This window comes from Lagopus leucura, unplaced genomic scaffold (genome assembly GCF_019238085.1).
Source record: "Lagopus leucura isolate 7727_CA_CO unplaced genomic scaffold, USGS_WTPT01 Super-Scaffold_100012, whole genome shotgun sequence".
Classification (NCBI taxonomy): domain Eukaryota; kingdom Metazoa; phylum Chordata; class Aves; order Galliformes; family Phasianidae; genus Lagopus; species Lagopus leucura.
Window position 1 is genome coordinate 5,675,377 of NW_024962267.1, and position 26,467 is coordinate 5,701,843.

The 26,467-nt window shown below is 53.8% G+C and overlaps 3 protein-coding genes across 3 annotated transcripts; all 3 read left to right on the forward strand.

Moving 5' to 3' along the window:
• Nucleotides 1-4,501: 4,501 nt before the first annotated feature.
• On the forward strand, nt 4,502-6,048 carry HOXD13 (homeobox D13). Its single transcript, XM_042874965.1, has 2 exons — nt 4,502-5,159; nt 5,732-6,048. Exons 1-2 carry the CDS (start codon nt 4,502-4,504, stop codon nt 5,980-5,982), a joined length of 909 nt encoding a protein of 302 aa, XP_042730899.1. The 3' UTR covers nt 5,983-6,048.
• Nucleotides 6,049-11,105: 5,057 nt separating this feature from the next.
• Nucleotides 11,106-12,178, forward strand: HOXD12 (homeobox D12). The gene is made up of 2 exons (XM_042875013.1): nt 11,106-11,664; nt 11,940-12,178. The coding sequence occupies exons 1-2, from the start codon at nt 11,106-11,108 to the stop codon at nt 12,176-12,178; spliced, it is 798 nt and encodes a 265-aa protein (XP_042730947.1).
• A 5,694-nt stretch (nt 12,179-17,872) lies between these two features.
• HOXD11 (homeobox D11) lies at nt 17,873-19,318 on the forward strand. The gene is made up of 2 exons (XM_042874896.1): nt 17,873-18,479; nt 19,083-19,318. The coding sequence occupies exons 1-2, from the start codon at nt 17,873-17,875 to the stop codon at nt 19,316-19,318; spliced, it is 843 nt and encodes a 280-aa protein (XP_042730830.1).
• Nucleotides 19,319-26,467: the final 7,149 nt, after the last annotated feature.

Genomic DNA, 26,467 nt, shown 5'->3' on the forward strand with positions numbered 1-26,467 from the left:
CTCAGCTTTATAAAAAATGTCAAAGTTGCAGGGCTGGTCCTGTACTAATGATGAGCTGCGGCAGGGGCTAATTCACATTCACCCCGGAGAGTGTCTCTAAATATTATTATCTCTTTTTGAGGGAGGCGTAAAAACTGTGGGATGCCAAAGCGAGGGAATGACTGGTCAAAATGACCCATACATCCTTTCTAGCCCGAAATGTCATTCATCAAAAAGTAGCGCTCGTCATTAAGGTACGAATGACGCTGTTCGAATAATCATTTATTGTAACAGGTTTATAAGCAAATAAATACAAGCTCCTGTCAGTGGATAATGAAGGCGGCTTCTGAGCAGACAAATATATCCAGGTGGAAAGAAAGAGAGACGAGAAGTGAGGAGCAAAGCTCTTGTCCTCAGCTTGATCAGATCCTGCTTGAATCGCTCTGGGGTTTGGCCTCTGGGGTGAAATTGACAGTCTGATTAATAAAATGAGCTGTGCAACATTTCCCCCTTCATTTAGGTGCATCATTATGCTCTGATTTTTGTTTTGTTGCCTTTTAGGTCCTAATGATGCAGCTTCTTTCTCATTTGTCCTCGGACAGAACCACACGCTAAATGTTAGATAATGCTTTTCTTTATTATTAGTTTGGAGGCGGATTAGATCGGAGCCGCCGGCAGAAGAGCGGCGGGGAGAGCATCTCTGCCGCTGACACCTCGTTACTTTTCCCTCCCATTTTCCGACCGCATTCGTACTTTTATCCCGGGATTTCGGCGGCACCCCCTCGCACCCCTCACACCCCGAGCCCTGCGCTGGGACCTGACGTGCCCGCTGCTGCCGACACACCGCGCTTCGGGCGCACCTCCAGCAGCCGCCCGCAAATTCAAATAGCAATTAGCGGCCCTGATTTCTAATAGATCTCTTCGTTGCGTCCTTACATGCAGTATTCTTTCTGCTTCCCGTAACCCTGTTTACCGACTAAGCTGCCCTGTGGGACAACGCTCGCTTCGATAGCGGGCAAAAGAGCTCGAAGGGTACGAAACGCAGCCGTGCGGCCAGCGGGTTCCTCTATCCAGCCCTTCTTCCCTCCCAACCTCCCATTTAAGAGCATTATTATGACAAATAACAGAATGACCGATGTGCGGCCATTGTCCCCGACAGGGACTGACCCCCCCTCCCCTCCCCTCCCCCTGAATTACCTGTGGCTCCGTAAGCTCATCGCTCCGTTCCGTGCCGCTGCGGGGCTACGGGCTGCCACGCTCCGCACCCGCAGCGTTCGGGAAGTGGCCCTTCAGAGCTAACTTTGCCCGTAATAATGACGCTGATGGCGACCATTTAAGCGAAGATAGATCCTTTGTCGTTAGCATCTCCGGAGCGCTCCCTGATAGCTGCCCGGCCTTTATCCTCGCCGTGATTTCCACCCCCCCGCATCATCCCGTGGTCAGAGCCCAAGAACCCGAGGGTTTGGTGGCCCAACGCGGGTCGGAATTTTGCAAGCAGTGCTCTCCCGCTAATGTCGGTCACACACATCTCCTAAGTTCTGGTGCTCTTGCGCATGATTTATAGCTCGAAAATGGGATACTTGTCAGATTTTTTTTTTTTTTTTTTTAATAACGTGTGAAAGTCTCCCTAAACATTCCGTGAAATATTTAGGAAACATTCTAGGCGTTGTTTGAAAAATCCACCCTTCCATTAATGATCGTTTCATGTCAACCCTTTGATATGTGAATTTCTCCTGCACTGTGGTGTCCTGCGTTTTACAGCCCCAAAACCAGACTAAAGTCAATAGCGACTTTTCCTCGCCCGCGGGTCGTTGCGGCGGGCACAGGGCCGGGCGGACACCGGGGCGCTGCGGCGGGACGGGGCTGCGCGCAGCGGGGGGAGAGAGAGGGACGGATGTACTGGCGGTACCGCGAGCCGGAACCCCGCAGCCGCCCGCACTGCCCGGCGGAGGGGGAGCGGGAGGTGGAGAGGAAGCGTGCGGCGGGTTTATTGCTGTCGTTTGGCGCCCTCGTCTGTTTTCTTAAACGCGGTGACGGAGCTAGCGTCTGCCCCGGCCTTCGGGGACGCCGCCGCGGGGCTGCCGAGCCCCGACGGACGCGGACTGCGCCCCGAACGCGGCACCACGCGGGGACGGACTGCAGTGCGGCCGGCGGGAGGAAACGGGCGGGAGCGGCCGTGCGGGGAATGCTGGTCGGCGTCTGTTTCATTTGGGACCTGTTAAATAATTCCAGTTCCTCGTTTACGTGCAGTGCACATTAAATTATATCTACGTTAATATGCAGGGGACACAACGCGTCGTAATAATCTCTCGCTAAGAATCTGAGCGACGAAACCCTGCTCCCGTGCAGTCAGTGACTTACATCGGCAACCCATCAACAAACCGCCCATCTGAGATAGACACTTCCAGCACACCAGGCGCATTTACCGCACTGATGTTTCCCTTTCTCTATTCCTCCCTCCCCCCCACCCCCCCACCCCCTAACCCTAAAAAAAAAAAAAAAAAAAAAAAAAAGCACAACCTAAGGAGCCTCCTGCTTCACACAGATATTAACGGGCAAACGAGGAGGAAGTTGCAGAGAGCGGCAAAACAGACGAAGTTTACTCAGTTGTTCCTATGAGTTTAAAAAGCTGCTCGGGCCCGGGGCCAAACTTTTTATTTTTACCTTGAAAGTTATTACCCCAGGCATCAAAGAATATTTTCAGTACACTTTTATTAAATCTTAGCCTGGGAGAAAACATAAGGTCACTCCACTTAATTAGAACGCGGCTCGCAGCGAGACAGCCGCTCCCAGGGCCAGAAGGAGAGCGGGGGCGCCGACTCCCCCTTCTGCCGCAGGGCTCCGCGGCCACGCGACATTTCCGCGCAGCGCAGAGCCGTGCCGCTCGGGGCTCTCGGAGCGCGGAGCCCAGCGCAGTGCCCGCGGCGGGCAGCGACGGGCGCGGCGTGCGCCATCTGGCGGCTCTGCGCTGCTTTGCGCGCGCGCTGCGCGGGGCGGAGGCTGCGCGCTGCCCTGGGCCGCTGCAGCCCGCATCGGTGTGCCCGGCGCTGCCCCCGCCGCACGCCGGTCCGCAGGGAAGGTCGGGGCGCTGCGAGGTGGTCGGTCCGTGCTTCGAAGCAGAAAGAGCTGCGGCGTGTCCCCGGGTCACACGGGGCCTTCGGCACGTCGCGCCCCGAGGCACAAGGGCTACGGTCCGGAGGCGCCCGTTTTGCCGTGTTAATGGTCTTGCGATTGTTTGTGAGGCTGGCTCTGCGAACAGACGGACTTCCCTTTACCCGATAAAGCGGGGCTCCGTCCGAAAAGCCGCTGGACAGGAGTTTATGTTCAGCCCGGAGAGCTTGTCCGGGCCGGCACACCGCGGTTCCCGCTGCGCTTCGGGGCGCGCAAGGGTCGGAGAGGCTGCGCTCACCCGACAGACCGAGGGCAGAGCCCGAGAGAGTTCCGAAGGAACTTCTCCACCCTCAGAACTGATTATTTTTTAACGTTGAAATAAAGAAAGAGATGAGAGTGCAGTAAAAAAATGAAATGAGTGTAACAAAAGAGATGAGTGTGCATAAAGAGATGAGAATACATGAAGAGATGAGGGTAACCAAGGAGATTAGGGTACTTAACTAGAAGAAGGTACATAAATAGATGGGAGTAAATACAGAGATGAGATGTTACGGCACAGGTTTGGAGATTAAAAGCCAGTTTGACAGTTTTCTCCGCGTTGCTGTTAAATCTTTTCATTCCGGTAAGTGCCTTGTTTTGAAGGACTGGGAAAACTTAAAGGCCGTCTGTTCGGCTTAGCTATGAAAAGCGCACAACGAGGTTGTGGGGAAAGTTTTGGAGTAAAACAAATAGATTGTTTACTCTTCGCTTGTTTTCTTCCTTTTTCCGGACTACGTAATGTATACAATATACAGAAAAAAGGGTATTTCTGCGGCAAACGTTTACCAGAGAAGCAACCTCGAAAGTCCCGGCTACCAACGGAGACCGAGCAGACCCCTAGCTCCGTTAGATCATAGCAAAGGCATTTGAGGAAATGAGATAATTTCGGGAGGCGGTGGGGGGGGGGAAAGAAAGAGAGTGGGGAGATAGGAACATCGGGAAAGTGGGACTCAGGTACTTTGCCCTCGGCTTCAAAAAGCTAGCGGAGAACCGAAGGTCCGAAGGCCCTTTTGAAGCCGCGGGCAGGCGGGCGGGCGGGGGGATGAAAGCGGTGGGGGCGAGGCCGGCCCGGAGGCGGGAGCGCGGCGTCGGGGGGGCCCCGTCGGTGCGAGCCGGGGGGCTGCGAGGCGGCGGGAAGGTCACATGCTCCGGCGGCAGCCTATGAGCAGCCCCCCGGGCTGAGGCAAACTAATCTGGGGCCGGCCGCCCCCCCCCCCCCCTCCCCCCCCCCTCGACCCGGACTTGCTTTTTATAAACGTACCGCCAGGATCCAACCTGTTGGAGGCAAATAACAATTTTGCGCCATGCCCGGCCGGGGACCGCGCCGCCGCCCGCGATGTGCAAGGCCATGAGCAAAGAAGCGAGCTGGGAGATGGAAGGACTGCGCGGCGACAACAGCGGCGGCGGCGGCGGCGGCGGCGGCACCCCCGGGCAGTGCCGTAACTTTCTCTCCTCGCCCGTTTTCGGCGCGGCGCACACGGGCCGCGCGGCCGCCGCCGCCGCCGCCGCCGCCTCGGGGTTCGCCTACGCCGGCGGAGGGGAGCGCTCGGGGGCGGCGGCGCGGCCCGACCCCCCGTCCAAGGACTGCCCGGGCTCCGGCGCGCCGCCCGCCGCCCCCGCGCTCGGCTACGGGTATCACTTTGGCAACGGATATTATAGCTGCAGGATGTCCCACGGGGTTGGGATCCAGCAGAACGCCCTGAAGTCTCCCCCCCATGCCTCCATTGGCGGCTTTCCCGTGGAAAAGTACATGGACGTCTCCAGTCTGACCAGCACGAGTGTCCCCGCCAATGAAGTCTCCACCAGGGCGAAGGAAGTGTCCTTCTACCAGGGCTATACAAACCCCTACCAGCACGTTCCTGGGTACATAGACATGGTCTCAACGTTTGGCTCTGGGGAACCGAGACACGAAACGTACATATCCATGGAGGGCTATCAGTCCTGGACTCTGGCTAATGGCTGGAACGGCCAGGTGTACTGTGCCAAAGATCAGACACAGAGCTCGCACTTCTGGAAATCGTCCTTTCCAGGTACGCGAGGGCGAGAACCGCTCCGAGCCGAGCCGCGCCCCCCGCGCCCTCCGCCTGCCGCCCCCCAGCCCTCCCCCGGAGCGGCCCGAGGCTCGGGGGGATCTCTCTTCCCCGGCCGCCCCAGGAAGCCGCACCCCGCGGGGCACCCTGGCTGCGGTGCCTCGAGCTCCTTCAGCTTCTCCCGTCGCGCCTCGGTCTGTATTTCCGTTTGCGGGACGGTGGCGCGGAGGCTCCTCCGCTCCCCGGCAGCCCGCTGACCCGGCCCCAGAGCACTTAAGAGGCCGCGAGCAGCGGGGTACGCCGGCGCTAACCACATGCAAACAAAGCGGGCAGCGTGCAGCAAAGGGCCGTCTGTACGCTCTGCCAGCCCCGCCGCGCTGCTCGCAGTGATGACAGTCCGTCAGGCGCGGGGCTGCCCAACGTGCGGCTAATGGGGCAGTGTAAATAATAATAAACTGTAAACAAGCCGCCGTTATTTATTTGCCCGTGAAAAGCAGCGCCCGACAAGTATCAGCTACCCTTTAAACGCCTGTCATAAAATTCTAATTTTTCACGTCGTGTCTTTTCCGTAGGGGACGTTGCACTAAACCAGCCCGAGATGTGTGTCTACCGGCGCGGGAGGAAGAAGAGAGTGCCCTACACCAAGCTCCAGCTTAAGGAACTCGAGAACGAATACGCCATTAACAAGTTCATTAACAAGGACAAGAGGCGAAGGATATCCGCGGCCACGAACCTGTCCGAGCGCCAGGTCACCATTTGGTTTCAGAACAGGAGGGTGAAAGATAAGAAAATAGTTTCCAAACTGAAAGACAACGTTTCTTGATCGATTACTCGCGGACAGTGATGGATATATAAAATCCGTTTATGACCAGCTACGGACTTTTGGAAAGACTTGAAAATATATTTAATTTTTTTTTTTTTTCTTCTCCTTCCAGCGGTGGCGAAGTTTTGTGAATTGTTTTTTATTTCCGTGAAAGTCGGCGTTTTTCTCTCGATCGAAGGGGAGCGCCTACAAACCTTGACTTTATCGTTCTGTTTCTTCCTTTTTTAAAAAATAATATTAATATTAATTATATTTTCTATCCTTCCCTCTAGGCCAGTATAAATGAATTTAAATGTGTCGAACGGTTCCACTTATAACTTTCTTAAACGCTTAACTCTTTGGGGAGGGGACCTGTTATTTTTATCTCCAAACATCAGCCGGTGCCCAAACGTGTCAGATTTGATTTGTTGTATCGTCGGAAAACTCGAGTAAGCGGCATTCCCTCAGTCACCGCTAGCAAAACTCACATCCCCGAAGTCCTCACGGGGCTCCGCGGATTTCGGAAGCAGCGGCTATTGAAGGGAATTGTTTGCAGTGGGATCGCTATTTTTATTTTTTATTATTTGATTATACTGGCGGGCGATCTGCTACCAGCTTTTCCTGGGGTACGGAGCGCGGCCCCAGCGCCTTTCGTTCGATCCGAAGGAGCCGCGATGCTCCCCGCAGCAGCGCCCTGGTGTCCCTTCCGGCCGCCCCGTCCCGTCCCGTCCCGAGTTGCGCACGGACCTCCGTGCGGACCCTGCGCTGCGCTTAAAGCACTTCCCGCTCGGAGAAGTGAAGTTCACCGCTAACTTTCAGTTTGCAAAACTAAACGGGTGTTAATGACAGAAGCAATAAATGATTCATTTCAAAAGATGCCATAATTTATGTAGGCCGAAAGGCCGGGACTCGGTTGGGGTTTTGTAATTTTAAACCTAGCGTGCATGTTATGCTATACACAGGGCGGTCAGCTTCTGGGAAAGAGAAGCGATGTCCTCCCTGTTCATGTGCCTCGTGTAATTATTAAATGGTGTGTGTTTCGATCTAGTATTATTTATTATAATATCCTATTGCTCTAAACGCTTTGATTTGCTGTGTACGTGGTAATACATGCAGTCAGACTATTTCTCCATAAACCATTTTTATTTCCCTTTTCGTCTCCAAGTCTGCTTTCACGTTGTGCTGGAAGTACGGTCTGAGCTTCCCAGCCGTTAACGATGTTGCCAAACTGTTTCTGAACCACCTTTAATAAAACGATTTCTTTTCGACATATCCGAAAAGAAGAGGAAATCGGCCTTCTTCCCGCAGCGGGGCGTTTCGTGGGCCGCAGCCCCGCACGGGACATGCTCGGGTTCTTCCGCGAGGAGAGATAGAACAGTGGGGGACGTGGAGGAAAAGCCGTACCCGAGAGGCCCTTTTCCGCTGAGGAAGGTTTTTGCGAGGAAAAAATGCTGCCGGGGAGAGCGGCCTCTCTCCGATGCCCAGGCTAGTGGCTCTGCCTACCCTGGGCCGGCCCCAGTGCCTTTGTTCGCCTTACCGAGGCTCTCCGGCTCCGATGGAGCCCCGCTGCCCCCCACCACCGGCACGGACGGGGCCCCTATGGGCTCCGCGCCCGGCGGCAACCACCGGGGAGCCATCTCCCGCCTCCTCCGCCCTCTTCCTTCCCCTTTCTCTTCCGCTTGCACACTCGCGGACATTGAGAGGGCATTTTTTCTTTCCCCCTGTACCGGACCCCCCAAAACAACAATTCGGAACACTTAAGGATTTGTAGTTAGCGGTGTTTTCTGTTCGGTTCTGGGAAAAAAAAAAAAAAAAAAAAAAAAAATTAAGAAGTTGGGGGGTTGGTGGCATATCGTGCCTGGAGGAGCCCTCTCTGATGCTGCAGCCTTGTTTTCTTTGCATGAAAAAAAAAATTCTCCACATTCTTCTTTTTCGAGCTCCTGATGTCTCCCCCGCAGAATCCCACCGGCCTCAGCGATGATGCGGGAGCTCCGCACCTCTCGGGCCCGCAGGGCTGCGTCTTCCTGCGGCCTCAGCGTCGGGCTCCGCAGCACCGGGATTTCGAAGGCCGAGGCTGAAGTTTCCTTCGCGGGGCAGGAGAAAGCCCGGACGGGCCGGCAAATCTGGACCAGCTGCAAATGAGCCGCCCTCTCCTTTTCTAACAGCGTGCGTTAGAAAGGAGCATTAAGAAAACAGCCGCCGGGATGTGGGCCACTGCTGCTTGCGGGGCGGAGCCGAACGCCGGCCTCTCGCCGCCGGTACCGGAGCCAGTGAGGGCCCGGTGTGCTCCTGGCCCGACATCACCGGGAGCCCGGTGCCTGACTCCGGACCACGCTCGACCCGGCTCCGCTGTCCACCGCACCCTGCCCGCGGTCGGAGGAGCTCCGAGCAAAGCCCTACGGCCCGCCGGACACACGGACATCCTTGCGGAGGATAATGCGGACCTCGGCGGACCGGGTTGCTGATGCGCGGTTGAGCGGCGCTGAGCTGTAGGGCCGGCCCGGGCCCGGCATGGCTGAGGCAATCCTGCCATCTCCTGGACAAGGGCCGGCATAGGCGGCTTCCAGCTCTTGCCGGGCGCTGCTGAGCCGAAGCTGCGCGCTCATATGCGGAGCTGCCCGCGTCCTTCCGCTGCGGAAACGCGCGGGAGGGATTGCAGGGTGGTCAGCGAGGAGGGCGAGGCCGATCCGGTTGCCTGTTAAAAAATAAAAAGAAAAAAGAAAAAAAGAAAAAGAAAAAAGAGAGAGCGGAAAGGAGTGTGTGAAAGCAGAGCCCCGGGCCGCACGGTGACATTTCCTGTGCAGACACCGGCGGCGGACACCGCGGGAGCGGCTGCGGCTGCCAACAACGAGCCCGGGGCGGCCGTGCGCTGGGCGGAGCCGTGCCCGCATCGGGCTGTGCGCGGTGCTTTCCCTGCCGACCTCAGCACAAAGCTCGCTGCCCTCCCGCTCCTCGGGATTTTTCTTTCCATATTTCTCGCAGCATTAATTAGCGGTTACAGATGAGCATTAATTGGAAGCTCTGTTTTCTCTAACCTCGTAAAAGTTAGTTTGAAGTGTCACCTTTCCGGTAACGGGGAACTCACAGCCGTTCCTCGTGTTTATTGCGAGAAAAAAAAAAAAAAAAGAAAAGGAAAAAAAAAACGGTCTTTAAGCACAGTGCGCTCCTTCTGTCTTCCCAGAGCCGACGACTGGAGTCAGCTCTTTCGCAAAAGGCGATCATGAAAAGAAGCGGTCACCTCGGCTCGTGGGGAGAAAAAAGGCAGAAAACAAATAAGTTAATAAGAGGGAGATGCAATTGGCAGACATAACTCAAACAATAAAAATTAAGGGCAGCGGTCAGTAATATCCTCCAGCGACGCTTGTGTGGTCCGTGTGCTCAGGGGAGAGCAATCGTTTCAACATTTCTTCCAGGGCAATGAAATTACTGCAGAATTCACCCCAATTTCCCATTAGACAGAAAGATGAATTTGATTAGGAAAACGTCAAGTGGGGCAGCGTCTCTGATCTCGGCGTGGAAATAAAACCGAGTTTAAAACTATGATTAAGAACACAATAACACGGAAAATTAACCCTACCTGTTAACTGGGCTCGAGTTTTAATATCGAAGCCGCGAAGGTGACGACGATCGGGAACTGGGATTCGGCCCGAAGCCGGGGTCCGCTCGGACCCGGGGATCCATTCGGGGAGGGCCGAGGTCAAGGGCCGAGGCTCCCGCAGCGGCCGCACAGCGCGGAGCCGCCTCGTAGCTCTCAGGGCTCCGGCCGCTGCCTGCCGGGCAGCTCCAGCCCTTGGCCTTGCAGTCTGCTGTTTTATGGGGATATCGCGTCTCTGGGTGAGACGCGGGGGCTCGGCTTGTCTCCGCAGGAAGCAGACTGTCTGCCACCCCGCGCGGTCTGGAAAGGACTCGAGCTGCCTCCCGCGAGGATGCGGTCGGATGGGTTTGGTTCGTACCCCTGAGCGGGGAGTAAAGTGGGAGAAACAGAGGGACAGCCGTGCTCTGGTGTGAGCTTTCAAAAAATGTCATATATACGATATAAAGATAATGATACATCCATACGCATACATATATCTGTCTCACAATTTCTCTCTATATATATCCGTATCACCGTAAGGAATAATTATCTTCTTAGCGGACGAAACCTGCTCGGCTGCAGCTCGGGAGGTGGCAGCGGGCTCCGAGCCCGGCGCTGGTGCGGCCCTGCCCGCCTCAGCCAGCCCGTGCCCTGCTGCGGGGTATCGGGGCGTTCTCCTCCGTGCAGCCTTTGGATGCTACTGGTTCGTTTTGAATCTCAGCGCTCTGCTCAAGGAATTCCTTCTTGCTCCCATTGTTATTCTCGCTTAAGAATTCAATGAACAGGGGCCAGATTTAGAAGAGTCGTTTGAAAACGTGCCTAGCGTTGGAGCTAGGATGAAAAGTGGAAGGGGAAAGAAGAGCAGGGTGCAAAGCTGGGTGCAAAGCTAGGAAAGCCTCCGAGACCACCGGTCATTAGTGCATCAGAAAGACAATCTCGCCAGTAACCGATCAATTAATATTTTAATTGCAAGCGTATGCAGATGCATATCATGTTGCTCGCAATTAAAACAAATGCGTGTATAAAACGGGTAAAAGCCACACTCCGAGCACACACGCAGCTGTGCCCCGTCGGCACAGAGTAGAGCCCATCCTTGTGTCCGGACGGCCACGGCTCCTTCCCCCGCGAAGAGCAGCGGGCATAAAGCTGTGGCCCCGTTCCGGACACCCCCACACCCGGAGCTCCGCGGCCGCTGCCCGCCGGGTGCTCTGCTCAGCGCCGGCAGAGGGTTTGTTTTCTCCGCATCTTTCCGCTAGCGCTGCGGCTCTGCCAGCCAGTCCCAGGCACTTTTATAGAAGTGGAGACCATGTTTTCCCCTCCCCCTTGCGAGTCCGGTATTTTCATATTTCAAGTGTTATCATAAGACTTTTTAAAACGGGGGGAAAGGAGGAAAAAAAAAAAAGGAAGGGGGGGGGGGGGGACACCGCGGCTCGGTGGCTGGAGGCGGTGCTGAAATTACCGGCTTTGAAGAACCTGTCTGCAAAGTTTCGTCCAATCGTTTTAGGCTTTCCGCTTATTCCCTGTTGTAACTAAATACTGCTGTAAGAACAGCTGAAGTCCTTTGTTGGAAATGTGTGATCGCAGTCTCTACAGATCTGGCTACGTTGGTTCTCTCTTGAACTTGCAATCTCCAGATTCCTTTTATTTTCCCAATTTGCGGGCTAATGGCAGTCAGTTGGCGGCTCTGCCCACCATTTCCTACCCCCGGAGCTCGATCCCGTGGACGTGCCCCAGTCCGTGCGCAGCCCAGCCGCAGGGCCACGCGTTCGGCGGCGCGGCGCAGCCGTACCTCCCCGGCTCCGTTCCAATCAGCATCAGCTCCAACAGCAACAAAGAGTGCCTGGAAGAAAATAAATATTACGCCCACGATGCGAGCTCCAAACAAGAGGAAAGATGCAGGCAGAGGCAATCTTTCGCAAATGACCCAACTATTACTCACGCAGCCAACTTAAAGCCCGCAAAGTATGACCACTCGAGCCTGCCGAGAAGCTTGCACGGCTCGGCCGCTCTTTTTGAAGTGAATTCCTGCACTTCCAGCCTAAAGGAGGACATCAAGAATTCGGTCAACTTGAACCTGACAGTTCAGCCCGCAGCAGTCCAGTCATGCCTCAGACCTTCAGTGCAGGATGGTATGCCTTAAATCTCTCGCTTTAGTTCGAGGCGACCTAGCGCTTCGTGCTTTCTAAGAGATGTCTGTAATTGTTTGTTCCCCCCCCCCCCCCCACCCGGGCACCCCCGTAACCCGTTCGGAATGGTGATAGCTTAACCCGACTGGGGGGTAGATAAAATCGTGCTGTCAGAAGTGCTTTGCCGACCTAGCGTTGCCCCTTTGCCTCGCGGGTTTCTGCGTACTCTCTATAACCCACAGCCGAGCCCCGCTAAATTATCAACGTGTTTGTTGTAGGTTTGCCTTGGTGCCCCACCCAGGGGAGATCGAGAAAGAAACGGAAACCTTACACGAAACAACAAATTGCCGAATTGGAAAACGAGTTTCTCCTCAATGAGTTTATTAACCGACAGAAGAGGAAAGAACTATCAAACAGACTGAATTTAAGCGATCAGCAAGTTAAAATTTGGTTTCAGAACCGACGAATGAAAAAGAAAAGAGTGGTAATGCGCGAGCAGGCGCTTTCTATGTACTAGCGCGGCGTCCGCCCGTTCCTGCATGAACTTGTGTTCGCCCCATAGAGTAGCGTGTGGTCGCGGCTGCAAGGCGGGAGCTGGGTGGTTTTTCCCATTTAAGCCAAATTCTCGAAACACGTAGGATCCGCGGGTACATCGGCAACCGCTGAGCTCTTAGGCAGAACGAAGAAGACGAGCCAGCCCAGCACTGAAACCCGTATTATCAGCTTTTCCCCCTTTCTTTCTCCTTTTATATAGATTTTCTCCTGCTTCTAACCCCCTCTTTCCCTGGAGAACGTGCTGTGCTAAACTAAAATCGATGCCTTTTAACTGTATGTAAACACCATTTTGCAGAAATAATAATAATAATAAAAGAATAATGCCTAGTAAAGACGTCAGCTCTGTAAATGCCGGCTGGTCCCTTCATGTGTTCCCCGCTTCTGAAGGCGAGCATGCGGCTCTCGCATGTTTTGCGGTTTGGAATAACCTGTTGGAGCACGGATCGCAGAAAGCGGTTACCAAATAAACCTTTTTAGTTTTGATTCGTTCTTTTTTTTCCCAGCCCCGCTCGCATCCAGCCGCGGCCCGGCGGTGAGGGCACGTGACACTCGCACAAGGCCCGCGCGTAACCCGCGCACCGACTCCGCGCCCGCCGGCACCGCCGCTCGGCGCCCCGCGCTGCCGCCGCCCACCCCGACGGCTCGGCCCCGACGGCTGCGGTGGGATGGGAAGACGGGGGGTCGCCGCTCCCCGCGGGGCCGGGGCGAAGTCCTGCCAGCTCGGCCCCGGAGCGTCGGGACAGGGTGACCGCGACCTCCTCGGCCCGGTCGCATGCGGCTCTCGCCGGTGGCCGCCCCAGGTGGCCGGGCCTGGCCCTGCCCTTCCTCCGCCGCTGACTTTGGCCTTGTCCAAGCGCGGCCCCAAACAAACGGGAGGGGGGAGGGGGGGGAGCGGGCGGTGCCGCTGGGGCCGCTGCTGGGGGCGGCCGGGCCGCGCAGGGCCCCTCTCACCCCGAGGTACTGCGAGCAGGGAGGTTTGGTTATTTTCTGAGACTGTCCCCACTGCCGTTTCCGCAGAGGTTTTTATGAGGGAAAGGGGGGACACTTTCTGTGTTGGTTTTTGTTTTTGTTTTTGTTTTTGTTTTTTTTTTTTTTTGGTTGGTTGGTTGGTTTTTGTCCAGTTATAAACCTCAGAGGAGAAACTCGACCAGAGGGACTGGGAGCGGCGCCCACGCCGACCGAGCGTAGCTTTAGGACGAGAATGAAATCGATTTTCCCCGCATCCCGCTGCCCAGTGCTGTACTGCAGCTCTCTGGCACACGACCCCGTGCTACCGCAGGGCCGCGAGTGCGGGAATGCCCCGGCTGAGACTGCGGAGCTGAAAAATATCTCACGGAAATACAGCTCCGGATTAAAACTCCGTTTGGCTGCCATTTCCACGCATATCTGTTTCTAATGAAGAGGCGTTTCCACACGCGAAACCTTGGGCTGCCTCTCCCAGTAGTCATAATAATTACGCTGGCGGAGCCTGCGCTATTTTCTAGTGTATAAAGCGAGCACAAATGGGGTTGTTTGGAGCTTACGCAACAAGGCTACACAATCACAAGGCGCGGCACAAAGAAGCCATGTATTTATCGGGCCCGTTGCCTTCCTGGAGGCAATAAACTCATTATTTCATAAAGGAGACATATCCGAGCTGAGGGCAGCGCCGCAGCCATCTTTCGAGAGCTTCCCGCAGCCCCAAAATACCGCCCGGGTGTGTCGGAAGGCAGAAGGAGACGCAGCCCGACCTGGAGGCGCCATTCTCGCCTCCCAGAGGGGTCAGAGCCCACCTCGCTGCGGGCAGAGCTTATCGGGGCCGGAGGGCAGCCCTGCCCTCGTCCTTGGGAACTCTCGGGGCGCGCAGCCCCGACGCACTGCGGGCTGTACGAGGCTCTTCCCTCGGCAGTGGTCCTCTAATTAAGAAAACTGGAAGCAGCCCCAACGATGCGAGCCGGGAGAAAGGCGAAAAACAGATAAAGAGCTTTTTTTTTATTCCTTCTGGAATACTGTTCAGGCCCTTGAGAAACGGAGTCTTCGCGCCGCCCTTCTTTTTTCTAATCCACCTCGGTACAACCGTAGCCTTTACCCCATTTGTGATGTGAAAGCCGAAGAGGACTGGGACGGAAAGATGGGAAGTGCAATGGACTATTCATTAAACGCATCCGATCCACGACGACAGCTGAATGCATACTACCAGTCAGAGCCGCCCTCGGAAGGAGAAATAGGTTATAAAGCAGAGAGCTGGGGTCTGAAACGAGACGTGCTGCAGAACTCCGTGCATTACGTGTGTCTGTGCGTGCCTTGCACATATCTGAGCATCAGCGGACACACGCAGAGAGCACGCATCTGCGGGACAAAATGGTGCACACAGACGTGCGCACACGGCAGGTTCCGGCTGCTCATCCGAAGCTGCGGGCGACGACAGTCGTTGGGGACACTGGGGGAGGCACTCGCACACACGCAGGCACACGCACACACAGACACGCACGCACACACACGTGTGGCAGGGCACGCACCCGCCCAGTGCGCGCACCCTGGGCACATGCGAGCACACGCGTGCCCGCTCGCGGGCGCGGCCCCGGGGGTGAGTGCGGGAGCTGCGGCGCACACCCTCGACCCTGGGTTGGGCGGTGCGGGTGCCGCAGCCGCACCCCTGAGCTGTGCCGCCGTCCAGGGTGGCGGTGGGCACCCCTCGGCTGCCCCCGTGCCCACTTCCCCCCGTAGCGGGCGGCGGTGCCTTTATTGACTCCTACATCACCATCTCCGCATTCCGACCGCAGCCCCGACGAGATAAAGCCCTTCCGAGGGGGGCTGCGCTTTTGATAAGGCTGCGAATGCAACTCGGCTCGTTGGAAATGGCTCTGGATACCTTTGTGCTTCCTAAAAGAGCATAAATAATTAAAGTTTGGCAGGGAGGAAAAGCTTTCTTGCAGAACTGTAGTGGCAATAAATGAAATGACTCAGAATCTCTTCTCCAGTCGGTTTTTACGAGAGCTGCCAGACAGTGTCTGTTCACGTTCTCCAGATACTAGGGGCGCCATAACAAAGTTAAGGTCAAGTTAGTGTCTTATCTTGGGTGGCACGGAGCGCCGCATCTCCGCCAGCCGTGCCCGCACCTCCGCACCCGCACGGTCCGCGGGGCGCCCACACAGCCAAGGAGAGCTTTTGGAAATGCCACTCGGAGCAGAACCCTTGGTGATCCCACGCAACGGTTGCAGATGTTTCAAGACGCCTAACGGTAAAGTATGCGTCCGGCTGTGGAAGCGATGAGCGTTTGTGTTGCGACGCTATGCAATGGGAGAGAGGCAAACAACGGGGGGATGCGGTGCTCGGAGCTGGGCTGAGGACCGACCCCGGGGTGGTGGCTCCGGTGAGTGGGGACCCCCTGGCTCTGCCCTATTGCGGAAGGGCTTCTGCTGTGATACTGGGCTCCCGCTCACGAATCGGATCGGTTTTTAAGGGACTGTTTCCTACAAGGTCTGTTTTCGTATTAACAAATCGTCGCCATGTCTTTGAACTTGAATTAGTTGAAACCGGTTGGCTCCTGCGCCAACATTTAATTGATGCTGGGGCTCGCTGCATCGAAAGCAAGGTGCGGGGTTCTGGCTGAGGCGCAATTTGTTGTCTGAGCGGTGAAGAAAATGACCTTTCTGAGGGTCCCAGAGCCAGACCCGCTGTGAGCCCGGTCTCAGCCCTGAGGCACGACCCAGAGGGTCCCTGCCCGGCGCTGCAGTGAGGGACGTAGGAGCCATTTTAGCTTCGCAGGCATCGTTTGTGGTAGGTGGTTCGTGTGTCGTGGCAAAATCGAGAAGACTTGAACGTTCCTGGTAAAGAGAGGAAATGGTGGCTTTATGTCTTGGTTTCTGGTGATAACCGGTGATAGCGAGAGGCTCTCTGCTGGCAGCCATTTGTGGCGTGTGAGGTGGTCTGAAAGCGAGGAGTCAGGGCAATGTATGAGGGGGAAAAACAGAGAGGGGAAAAAAAAAAAAAAAAAAAAAAAAAAAAAAAAGGATGAGTTCCATCTGATCAGCCGGATTCGGGACCCTCGGTTTTGGAAGGGCCGGGAGCTGTGCTACAGAAGCCCCTGAAATAGCCCTCGCCCGTTTTGGAGGAACAGGCGCGGAGTGGCCGTGGCGGCGGGCGGGGGCAGGTTGCGGCTCCGGATGCGGGGTCTGGTTGCGGGGCAGGGCTGAGAATCCCCACCAGGACCTGTCTGCAGCGCGGGGATGCGGCTGGCAGAGCCCCTTCCCCTCGGAGCCGCGGGCTTTCTCCGCGTGCCTCGGTGTTGCGGGCCGGTCCCTACATCCCTACCTGGGTGGCGGCCGCCTCCAGAGAGCAACTCGGGGCCTGGGGGCTGCACGGAGCGCCCGGAGGTGTCCGGGTGGCGGGGAGAGACCCTGTCGGGCCTGAGAGCTTGGGCGGATTGCAGGTTGGTTTGGAGAGCGGCATATGGCATATGCTGTGGCTATGCTGCGCGATGACGGAAAAAGGCATTCCCATAGAGAGCTGGCAAACGTTGCTGGAATGAGGAGCTGCCCGAGCACCGGGGGCTGTTGCTGGCGCGTAATGTTTATTCTGTTCCCTTTTTATTCCTTGTGACCCGGTTTGTGTTCATCTATTTAAAATAATGTTTCAAGGAGAAAGAGAAAATGGGTAGAAGGGAGCCCTCGTAGGTAGGGCAGGGCAGGGCAGGGCTGCGGGCGCAGTGCGTGCTGCCTGCTCCCAGCCCCGCTCTTCCCTTCCAATGAAAGCTAACGTTTGGTGGGAGTTGAGGGAAGGCACGAACAGAGGTCACTTTGTGCGCGGCTCCGCTTCCAAGGAAAGCGTGCTCGAGGCTTCTCCCCCTGCCTCGGCCCTTCTCTTGCCAGAAGAGCCCCGAAGTGTCTCCCCTTCCCGAGACCCGCTGCTGAGAGATGTTCTCTTTGCATCTTTCTCCTTGCAGCTCGCCCACGGCGCCCTTGCACAAGCGCTCGGTGCTCGAGCTCGAGCGAGGGAACACGAGGCGCTCGGGGATCGCAATTTCGGGACGGATTTGGGTGCCAGCCTCGGAGTGCCTGAGCCGGGCGGGCAGATCCGCTCGGACCTCAGAGCGCGTGAATGGGACTCGGCCGCGCCGCGTGAACAGCACCCGGTGGCCGCCACCGACAGAGCCGCTCCCGACTAACGAGCAGCGATCACGTTACACAGGCCCGGTGCCCGGCTCGGAGCCCGCACCGCGGCCCGGAGGTCGCCTTCCCCGACGGAGGCTCCCGGGCGGGTGGCGGCGATGCGGGGGGGGCCGCGCCGCGGGGCCCCGCACCCGGCGGAGGCGGCTGGCGGGCGGCGGGCAGGGCGGCGCGGCCCCAGGTGAACGCCCGCAGCACGTCGGGCACCGCTCGGCCGCCGGAGAAGGAGGGGAAAAGGCGAGCGGGGCCGCCCGCTCATCTCCAAGTGCCGCGAGGGCTCTTTGGAGAGATCTCGGGAGCCGTTCCGAGGGGCCGATATAGATATAAGGACATTTCTACATTGCGTCACGTGACATAATTACCACTAGAATCAATCAAGATGAATTGCACGTCAGCACACGGTGGGGATTTTTTCTTAGTTGATCCTGTCCAAAGCCTCTTGTGCAATAGATGGATCTCGTTCAATGCATTGAAGCCTCCCGGTCGCTCGCAATCGCAAAAAGGAAGACATGACCGAGTTTGACGATTGCAGTCACGGCGCATCCAATATGTATCTGCCAGGGTGCGCTTATTACGTCTCGCCCTCAGACTTCTCGACGAAACCCTCTTTTTTGTCGCAATCGTCTTCCTGTCAAATGACTTTTCCTTATTCTTCTAATTTACCTCATGTCCAACCTGTGCGCGAAGTGGCATTCAGGGAATACGGATTAGAGCGCAGCAAATGGCAGTACAGGGGCAGTTACGCTCCCTATTACTCAGCTGAAGAGGTGATGCACAGAGACTTTCTGCAGCCCGCGAACAGGAGGACGGAAATGTTATTCAAAACGGACCCCGTGTGCGGCCACCACGGAGCGTCCCCCGCCGCCTCCAACTTCTACAGCTCGGTGGGGAGGAACGGCATCCTGCCGCAGGGCTTCGACCAGTTCTACGAGCCGGCCCCCGCTCCCCCGTACCAGCAGCACTCCGAGGGCGAGGGGGACGCGGACAAGGGCGAGCTGAAGCCCCAGCACAGCGCCTGCAGCAAGGCACCTTCCGGCCAGGAGAAGAAAGTGACAACGGCGAGCGGCGCCGCTTCCCCTCCCGGTGAGGCTGTTGCAGAGAAGAGCAACAGTTCAGGTAGGGATCGGCGGTGACGCGGGGGCAAGAGTACAAGGCCGACACTTTGTCAAGCCGCATTTTATGTGCCATTTTATAAGCATCCAAAGGATTTTATATATCCTATAAGATTTCCTTCACCGTTGTAAAGCGTGTTTACGATAGGAAACCAATTTAGGTGGGCTTAAGGTATTCTCGGAAGAGGATATTAATTGTTATTAAATTGTTGATTTGGCGGGGGGCAGACGGCAAGATCTCACAGGTAGGGCTCGGAGCTGCCTCCGCGTCGCAGGCTGAGCTCTTCGTTTGTTTGGGGCGGGGGTGGGGGCGAGAGGGCTTGAAGAAACTTGGAATATTTCCAGCCCATTTAAATATCTCTCTGTAGCGCTCGAAGTGCTCTCTTTTAAGGAGAAGTTGGAAAATATTCTGTCTTTTTTTTTTTTTTTTTTTTTTTTAATTATTTTTCTTTTCCTATGTCAACCGAGAGCAAAAGCCCGGGGACTATTTTCGGAGATGCTGGAGGGCTGCTTCCCCGGGCGGGGGGACACGGGCGAAGTCTGAGCTCTTCCCGGCCGAGCGCAGTCGTATTCTGCATAAATCAGCATTTTCTCTCTTTAATTTCAGCGGTTCCTCAGCGATCGAGGAAAAAGAGATGTCCCTATACCAAATATCAGATAAGAGAACTGGAACGTGAGTTTTTCTTCAACGTGTACATAAACAAAGAGAAAAGACTGCAGTTGTCCAGAATGCTCAACCTCACTGACCGACAAGTTAAAATCTGGTTCCAGAATCGAAGGATGAAAGAAAAGAAACTGAACAGAGATCGACTCCAATATTTCACTGGAAATCCCTTGTTTTGAGGAGAAAAAAAAAAGAAAAAGGGAAGAAAAAAAAAAAAGGAAAAAAAAATAAAAAAAAAAAAATCGAGAGAGAAAGAGAAAAGGAAGAAAGAAGAAGAAAAAAAGAATCCCTCGGTCAGTCTGACCTGCCATCCGAATGCAAAGTGAATGGGTTTACATGACACAGCCGCCCTGCGGAACTCAAAGTTTCATTTCCATGCGCAGCTCCACACGCTGAATGGCCACTGGAGATTTCGGGGCTTGGCGGAGCAGATTCCTGCTAAGGGAACCTAGGGTAAATCCAGCTGTCTATTCTCAAGTGGTTCTCGCCAAAGGTGCTTTTTTTTTTTTTTTTTTCCTCTCCCACAGTACCAGCAATGGACCTGCAGTGTGTCTGGTAGTTTTTGCTTACAATTCATTGAGTTCGGGGGGGGCTATGTTGTTGCTTTTGAGTTAGGGTAACACCTTCCTCCCTTTAAGTGAATGCGGTTTATTTAAGAGATGGTAAATGTACGTTCGCTATATATAAAATATATATATATATGTTTCTATTGTCATCCAAAAGCATGGGCCACTGTCTTTTTCATGTGAATAAATGGTTTCTAGTAAAGTTAAGGTTATAACTTCCGTGCACTGTATGGATTTCCATCTCCGAAGGATCCCAGGCTAGAGCCAAGTTCAGTTAAATAGTGACGGGAGGGAGCCAAGGCGGATTACTCTAAATGCGTTTTAAATAAATAATAGCCCAGCTCTCTGGCTCTGCCTTTGTAGATCCTCGTAAGTGAGCTGCTCCCTCCCCAGTGCGAGGCAGAGCAAGCGCGGCTGCTTGCAGCCCGTCCCTGCGGCTGGAGCCATTACTATAAACAACGAAAAGGGCTTTTAACTGGTCAGGCCCCCGGTAAGCCCCGAACCCCCAACGCCAATGAGTGTTTACTTGCGGCGCAGGCTGAGGCAGAGTGAGGGCTCCGAGCGGCTGAGACAACAGGGAGCTATAAAGCACCGGCGCTCGTGGGGAGGAAAAACCTGCGGAGCGGAGGGGTGGGTCTCGGAGCCGCGGGGCTGCGCGGGGGCCGGCGGAGGTTCCCCCCGCTTTGTGCTTCGTGACCCGGCTGGGCTGTTTGCGAAACCTTGAACTGTCTAGACAACACCATAAAAGCCGAGGTTCTAAACAGCTTAATTGGGTTATATTATACACCTTCTGGTGGGTGAAAAAGAGATTTCCGCAATGTGCAATAAAGGCGAGGGGTGAGAAAAGAATTTGGCTTTTTTGAATAGGACGGAGCGGCTCTCGCTACGCTCGTGTTCGCGGAAGGCAAAAGTGCGCGAATGAGTCAGGAGCGGCCCTAGAATTAAAAAAAAAATCGAGAGATGGAAGCGGAGGGAGGCGCGGCTAAGAAGGAAAAATTTCAAAAACCCCTTAGCAAGAAAAACATAAGTGTATGCCTTTGAACTTCCAAAATGTCAAGGTCATCACCTTTAACCTTTCTGAATAATTAGGCGCCTTAAGGTTCCCCTGTTATTTTCCACCACCACCCACCCTCTCTCCGTCTCCCTCTCTCTCGCTCACCCTCACTCCCCACACACGCACTCACACGGCCATGGCAGCGCCCCGCAACGCTGCGGAAAGCCCTGCCGGCCCTGCGCCCCGACCCCTCCCCTGCCGGGCCCGGCAACTCCCCGACCGTCTTCTTCTTTTTTATTTTAAAGAAAATAATCCTTGAGAAACAAATACTGCTTTTGTCTCTCCGGCTAAAAAGCGGAGGCGGCGAGAAACGCTTGGCAATGTAGCGAGGAGGTGCAATTTCGGCAGTTTTCCCCCGGCTGCGCGTTCCCCACAAAGCCCATTAATTAGAAGCTCTCGGAGCGGCGCGGATTTCATTCCTCCCAACCTTCCAGCAGCGTTCTCGCGTCTCTCCCGAGTCCCAATCCACAGCGCGAGAGCAGCGCGTTCGCTTTCCGTTCCCCGCGGTGCTCTAAGCGTCGTCTTAGGGGATTCCGATCCCTTTAAAAAGCTCCCACACCGCAAAAGAGGGCCGCGGAAACCTAACCACCCCGGCATTAATCTTGCATAAATGCTCAATTATAGCAGCTTTAGGTTTCTATTTAAAAAGAAAGGGAGAAAGCCGTGACCGACAGCGAATGGAGTGGCCGGGAGGGAGGCGGCTGCTCCTCCACCCAGAGCCACACGAGGGCGCATCGCTGCTGCACTGCGCCGTCCTCGTGCTCCGGTATATTTCCTCCTAATAATAATTCCACCGCTAATAAAACATCTAATATATAAGTAACGAGAAGATTTCAGGGCCTTCCAAATGAGAAAATAAAGCATCAAAAAGATTTATTAAACAAATAACCCGTAACCGTGACGTGCTCGAGAAATATGCCAATTTAAAAGAAATTTTGGTGCTCGTAATCTTTTATAACGCATCCGAGCTTTAAAAAAATCCCATAATTTTAAGGGGAAAAAAAACACATCCAACGATATTCAGAATTCGTTCCCTAGAACGAAAACCTATTTACTCCTTTCAGTACGGCCTCAACGCAGATAGAACAAAAGTAATTTAAATCCCAGGCGCTGCCAATGTTTATCTTTCGTTTTTTACTGAAGGCTTTTTTAAAATAAACCTTTCGATACAGAAAGTGTAATTTAAAAAATGCATTTTATTTAAACGCGGCTTTGACGTGAGGTGCTGAGAGAGCTTATTTTTTTATAGACAGACAGAGACTAAAGCGAAAGAAGACGTTTTTAATATCCGAACATCACCTTGCCAAGGTTCTGCTGATTGCAATCCCTCTCCTTAACAACACTACGGAGATCTATTAAAATGAAACTAGAGATTAGAAAATTAAAGCGGAGCTTATGAATTCCCTGGGCTTTCTCCAGCGACCGAACGCATTCCGTTTTGCTGTTCCATGCTCTGTCTTTTTGTCCTCCAATGCACACTTTTGCTCAGAATGTCCCCAGGAAAGGGCTCCGCTTCTCTCTGCTCAGCTGTGGGATTCACCGAAATCTATTTCTGCTTCCTCAGCCGCGTTCCTCGCTGCCAGAGCCCCACATCCCGTGAAAGCATTTGTTGGCACTCCGTCCGCCGGGTTTGGGGGTGGTTTTTCGTTGTTGTTGTTTGGTTTTTTTTTGTTGTTGCTTTTTTTTAGAAGTTCATTGTTAACAGTTTCCTAGAAATAGCCTTTCCGTCTGCGATCAAACGGCATTGTGTAGCCTCGGATCCTCGGGTCTCCGGCACCACGAGAGCCCCTTTGAGTCCCTTTGAGCCCGGAGGAACCCCTCTGCTCTCGGCGGAGATACCTATTTCGAAAGGGGAATATTCACCAAAGTTTTCCCGTTTGTTTTCCTGGCATTCAGGGCTTCTTAGGAGAGCCCGCACCGACCCCAGCGCCTTAGGGCTCCCACGTGAAGCTTCAGCCCTTCGCAATTAGCGCGGCCGCTCTCAGAGGATGTGAACGGCTGATTGGAGCCGGGTGTGTTGTTAATTAATTAAAAAAAAAAAAAAAAAAAAAAAAGGCAACAAAAAAACCCAACCACCACAACCTTGAATACGGGAACGCCACTTTGTTCCTTCCCTTTTTTTTTTTCTTATTTTTTTTTTTTTCTCTTCTTTTCTTTTCTTTTCTTCTTTTAATTCAGCTTGTTAACTTGACGGTTCTGTCAGAGTCTGTCATCTCTTGTATCCTTCCCCCCCTCCCCTTCTCGTTTCTCTGCTTTATTCCTTCAGAAAGAAAAGGCTAGGAGCTATTTCCGAATGCCTTTGAGCTTGTCCCTTCAGGAGGGCGAGAAGGGCATTTGCCTCTTTGCTGATTGAACCTCAGATTCGGCAGCAGTCTGCCGAAAATCAGACGTGTCGGGCTGCGGCCGGATCTTCGACCGGTCTGCACGCCAAAGTCCTGTAAGGATAAGGCTGTGCCCCTGCGCGGAAATAGGGAATACGGCAGGGGGAGGCTGAGGCTGCAGGCGAAGCTGCAGTAGAGAGGGTGCTGCCGTGCGCTTCCCACAGCAGAAACAGAACCTCTGAAGCGATGGGCGGCGAGGAATTTGGTTTATTTTATAAGGTGTTGTATTTAGGAAAAGGCGTAGTGACATCAGGGCGTTCCTGCACCCCATCCGCGGTCAAAATCATCTGGGGAATCCGAGCCCCCGGCCGAGCCGCCGACTCTTTCTATGAAAACGTGGCACACGGAGCTCTGGGCAGAGTGACAGTTGCGTTATTAAAAAAAGCAAGGTCACAATTCTGTAGCCAATACATGTATTTTTTTTTTTTTCCTTTAAATAAAAACTATTCTTCAATCTCCCCGCCGTGTAACAGAGCGGTATAAAATATACAGCCCGCGCACTTAAAGACCTAAATAAAATGCTGGAATCGAGTAAATGAAAGCAATTTGACTAAAAGCTTCCTAGGCTCAAGCCTATTTTTAAAGGCAGATATTTCTCGCAATACCTTTGTTACTGAAGGCATCTGTGAAATATCCAGCCTCTCCCATCCCATCCCCCCCTATAATGAGACACAAACACGGCAAATTGCAACGATGGGAATCGTCAGCACGGTCGAGAAAAACATCATATCACGAGTAATAAGGTTTAGGAAGATAAGGCGGTGAAATGAAAGCCCACCGGCACGTCTGGTAACCTCCGGGTTTTAGCCCTGACATTTGCTAGAGGAGAAATCTGTAATGTCCACCTATGCTTTATTACAAACAGTAATTTACATCTGCATGGAGCCATTGGTTGGGCTTTTTTTTTTTTTTTTTTCCTTCCCTCATTCGGAAAAATATGGGGCTCTGAGAGCAAAACCTTTATATTAATGTAGACTGTATATCTCATTTATTGCACGATATTGATTTATTTATTAATGTTAATTACTTGATTCCATTTTAATATGATTTAAAACAATAGTGACATTAAATGCCCAGAGCCTAAGTCTCCAGCTCCCCAGTGGCTCTCGCATGTTTATTCAACTTCTATTTACATCAAACTTAAACTTTCCTTCTGTTCATTTTCAATAAAAAGTCGCTGCCCGTTTCTCAGACCCCCCTCGTGATTTATCATGGGCGAAGGGGTCCTTTCGGAGCTGTTTGACGGCCCTGAATATGAAATTTAAATCACGATCATCACAGCCATCATCTCGCTTTCCGTGCGGTGGCACGGAAGAAATTCATATCTTCAATTACAAAAATCAAAGAGCCCTTCCGTCTAAGCGCAGGGCCGGCTCAGCACTGCCGGGGGGGCACAGCCAGGGCCGCCTGCACCTCCGCTGCCGCGCAGTTTTCCGCGGGCCTCCGCGCTCCGCCCGTGGCTGGGGGGTTTCTGGGACCCCCTTTTCTATTTCTTTTTTATTTTTCCTTTTTTTTTTTTTTTTCTTTTTTTTTTTTCTTTTCCCCGAAAGAGTAAATAAAGATTACGAAAGAGCCGTTTGATGAGCATAAAATTCCCGATTAGATGTCACAGTCAAGCCTTAAACCGCGTCGAGGAAAATAGTATTTGGTGGCTTTAAACTCTGTGGGTCGTCCGGGCTGTTGTTGGAGAAGAGGAAATTGCTAGAAAGCGAGGGGGGGACGCGGCGCTCCGAGGCTCCTCCGCAGCTCTCCCCCGGCTCGGGCAAATCTTAGCAATGGCTCTGATCGTGATCTTAAATGCGCCGAGCCGGTAGCTGCCCCTTCCCCGCTCGGAGCGCGGTGGCGGAGAGCTGCGGGGCAGCGCCGAGCCGGGAGGCGGCGGATCGAGGAAGGTAATGTTTAAACTGCGGCAACACAGGAGCTGGGGACGGCAGCTATAAAAGGCGCTGCCTCTTAACCTGACAATGATGTTGTATTTGAACAGCTGCGATAAGGTTTTAAAAGGGTCTGTCTCATTGCCACAGCGAAATTTTAAATGGGGTTATTGTTTCCAGCCACGCAAAGTGTGCGGGAGAGCGTGCAGCAGCCGAGCGCCGGGAAACCGGGGAGAAGTGGAGCCCACGCTGCTGGAAAACGCGTGTTTGGAGCTGGGCAAAGGGCGCGGGTAGGGATTTAAAAATCCTTCCCCGTGCAGCTGCGCTGTGGAGCCGGCGGGGTTCTTCGGGCGGAGAGGGCCCACAGCGGCCCGTGCGTCTGGCACGGGAACCACCAACAAGTTCACTGCGGGGGAGTCCCCGGCCCCGGCCCCTGGATGGGGACAGATTAAATAAAGGGGGGAGGGAGGGGGGAAGAAAAAGAAAAAAGAAAGAAGGAAATAAAGAAAATGGGGCGGGGGGGCTGGGGTGGGGGCGAGGGTGTGAAATAAAGAGGAGAAAGAAAGAAAAGGAAGGGAAGAGAAAGGAAAGCAAAGGAAAAAGAGTGAAAGAAGAGTTGGTGCCAACACTGTTTAAAATGTAACAGGTTCGGGTGTAAATATGGGTTCGGAGTGGGGGGAAAAACAATAAAACGCGCTGAGAGCGCTGAGCTGCGGAAATCTCACTTGCCGTGCAGGCACTCAGCGTTATCCCTCGTACTTCTATCATCATTTCTCTATATTCCATCAGCATTGATCGTTCTTCCCCAAAATAAAATAAAATGAAGCAAGAGAGGAAAGGAAAAAGTTGCTGGAGCGGAGGCAGTGAGCGCTTGGCGCTCCGTGCTTCTGGCAGCAGTGCTGCAGAAGGGGGGATGATCTGTGTGGTGCTTTCAGTTTCCAGGGCAAGAGAAAACACATTCATTTTTATTTTCTTTTCACGAGGCGTTGTGAAATAATTCGAGGAATGCATCGCAACTATAAACCCCAACTTCTGACAAAAGTATGGCTTTTAATATTTGACGATTTGTGTTAAAACAAAAATTGACCTTCTCGGTGAGCAGCGAGGAAAAAAATCAATAGTATAATTTTCAATAATTCATAACGCGAACGCCATTATGCTAAATCTTAACTATTAATCTTATCCTTTACAAAGTCTCGATTGATTTGCTAATAAAATATCTTCCCGTGTGTGGCAACAGAGGGTATAACTCTTTAAAAAGCTCCAGAAGCAAGAAAATTACCAAGTCGCCCAAGAATGTAGATGAGGATTTTATTGATCGCCCCTGATTCTTCTTAATACGCATTAATAAATTCCGCAACCTTTTGTACCTCGCACTTGTCAGGAAGCGATGCTGCCACGGCGAGGGGAGGCACGATGGCCGCTGCGCTCCGGGCCGCGCCGAGCCGAGCAG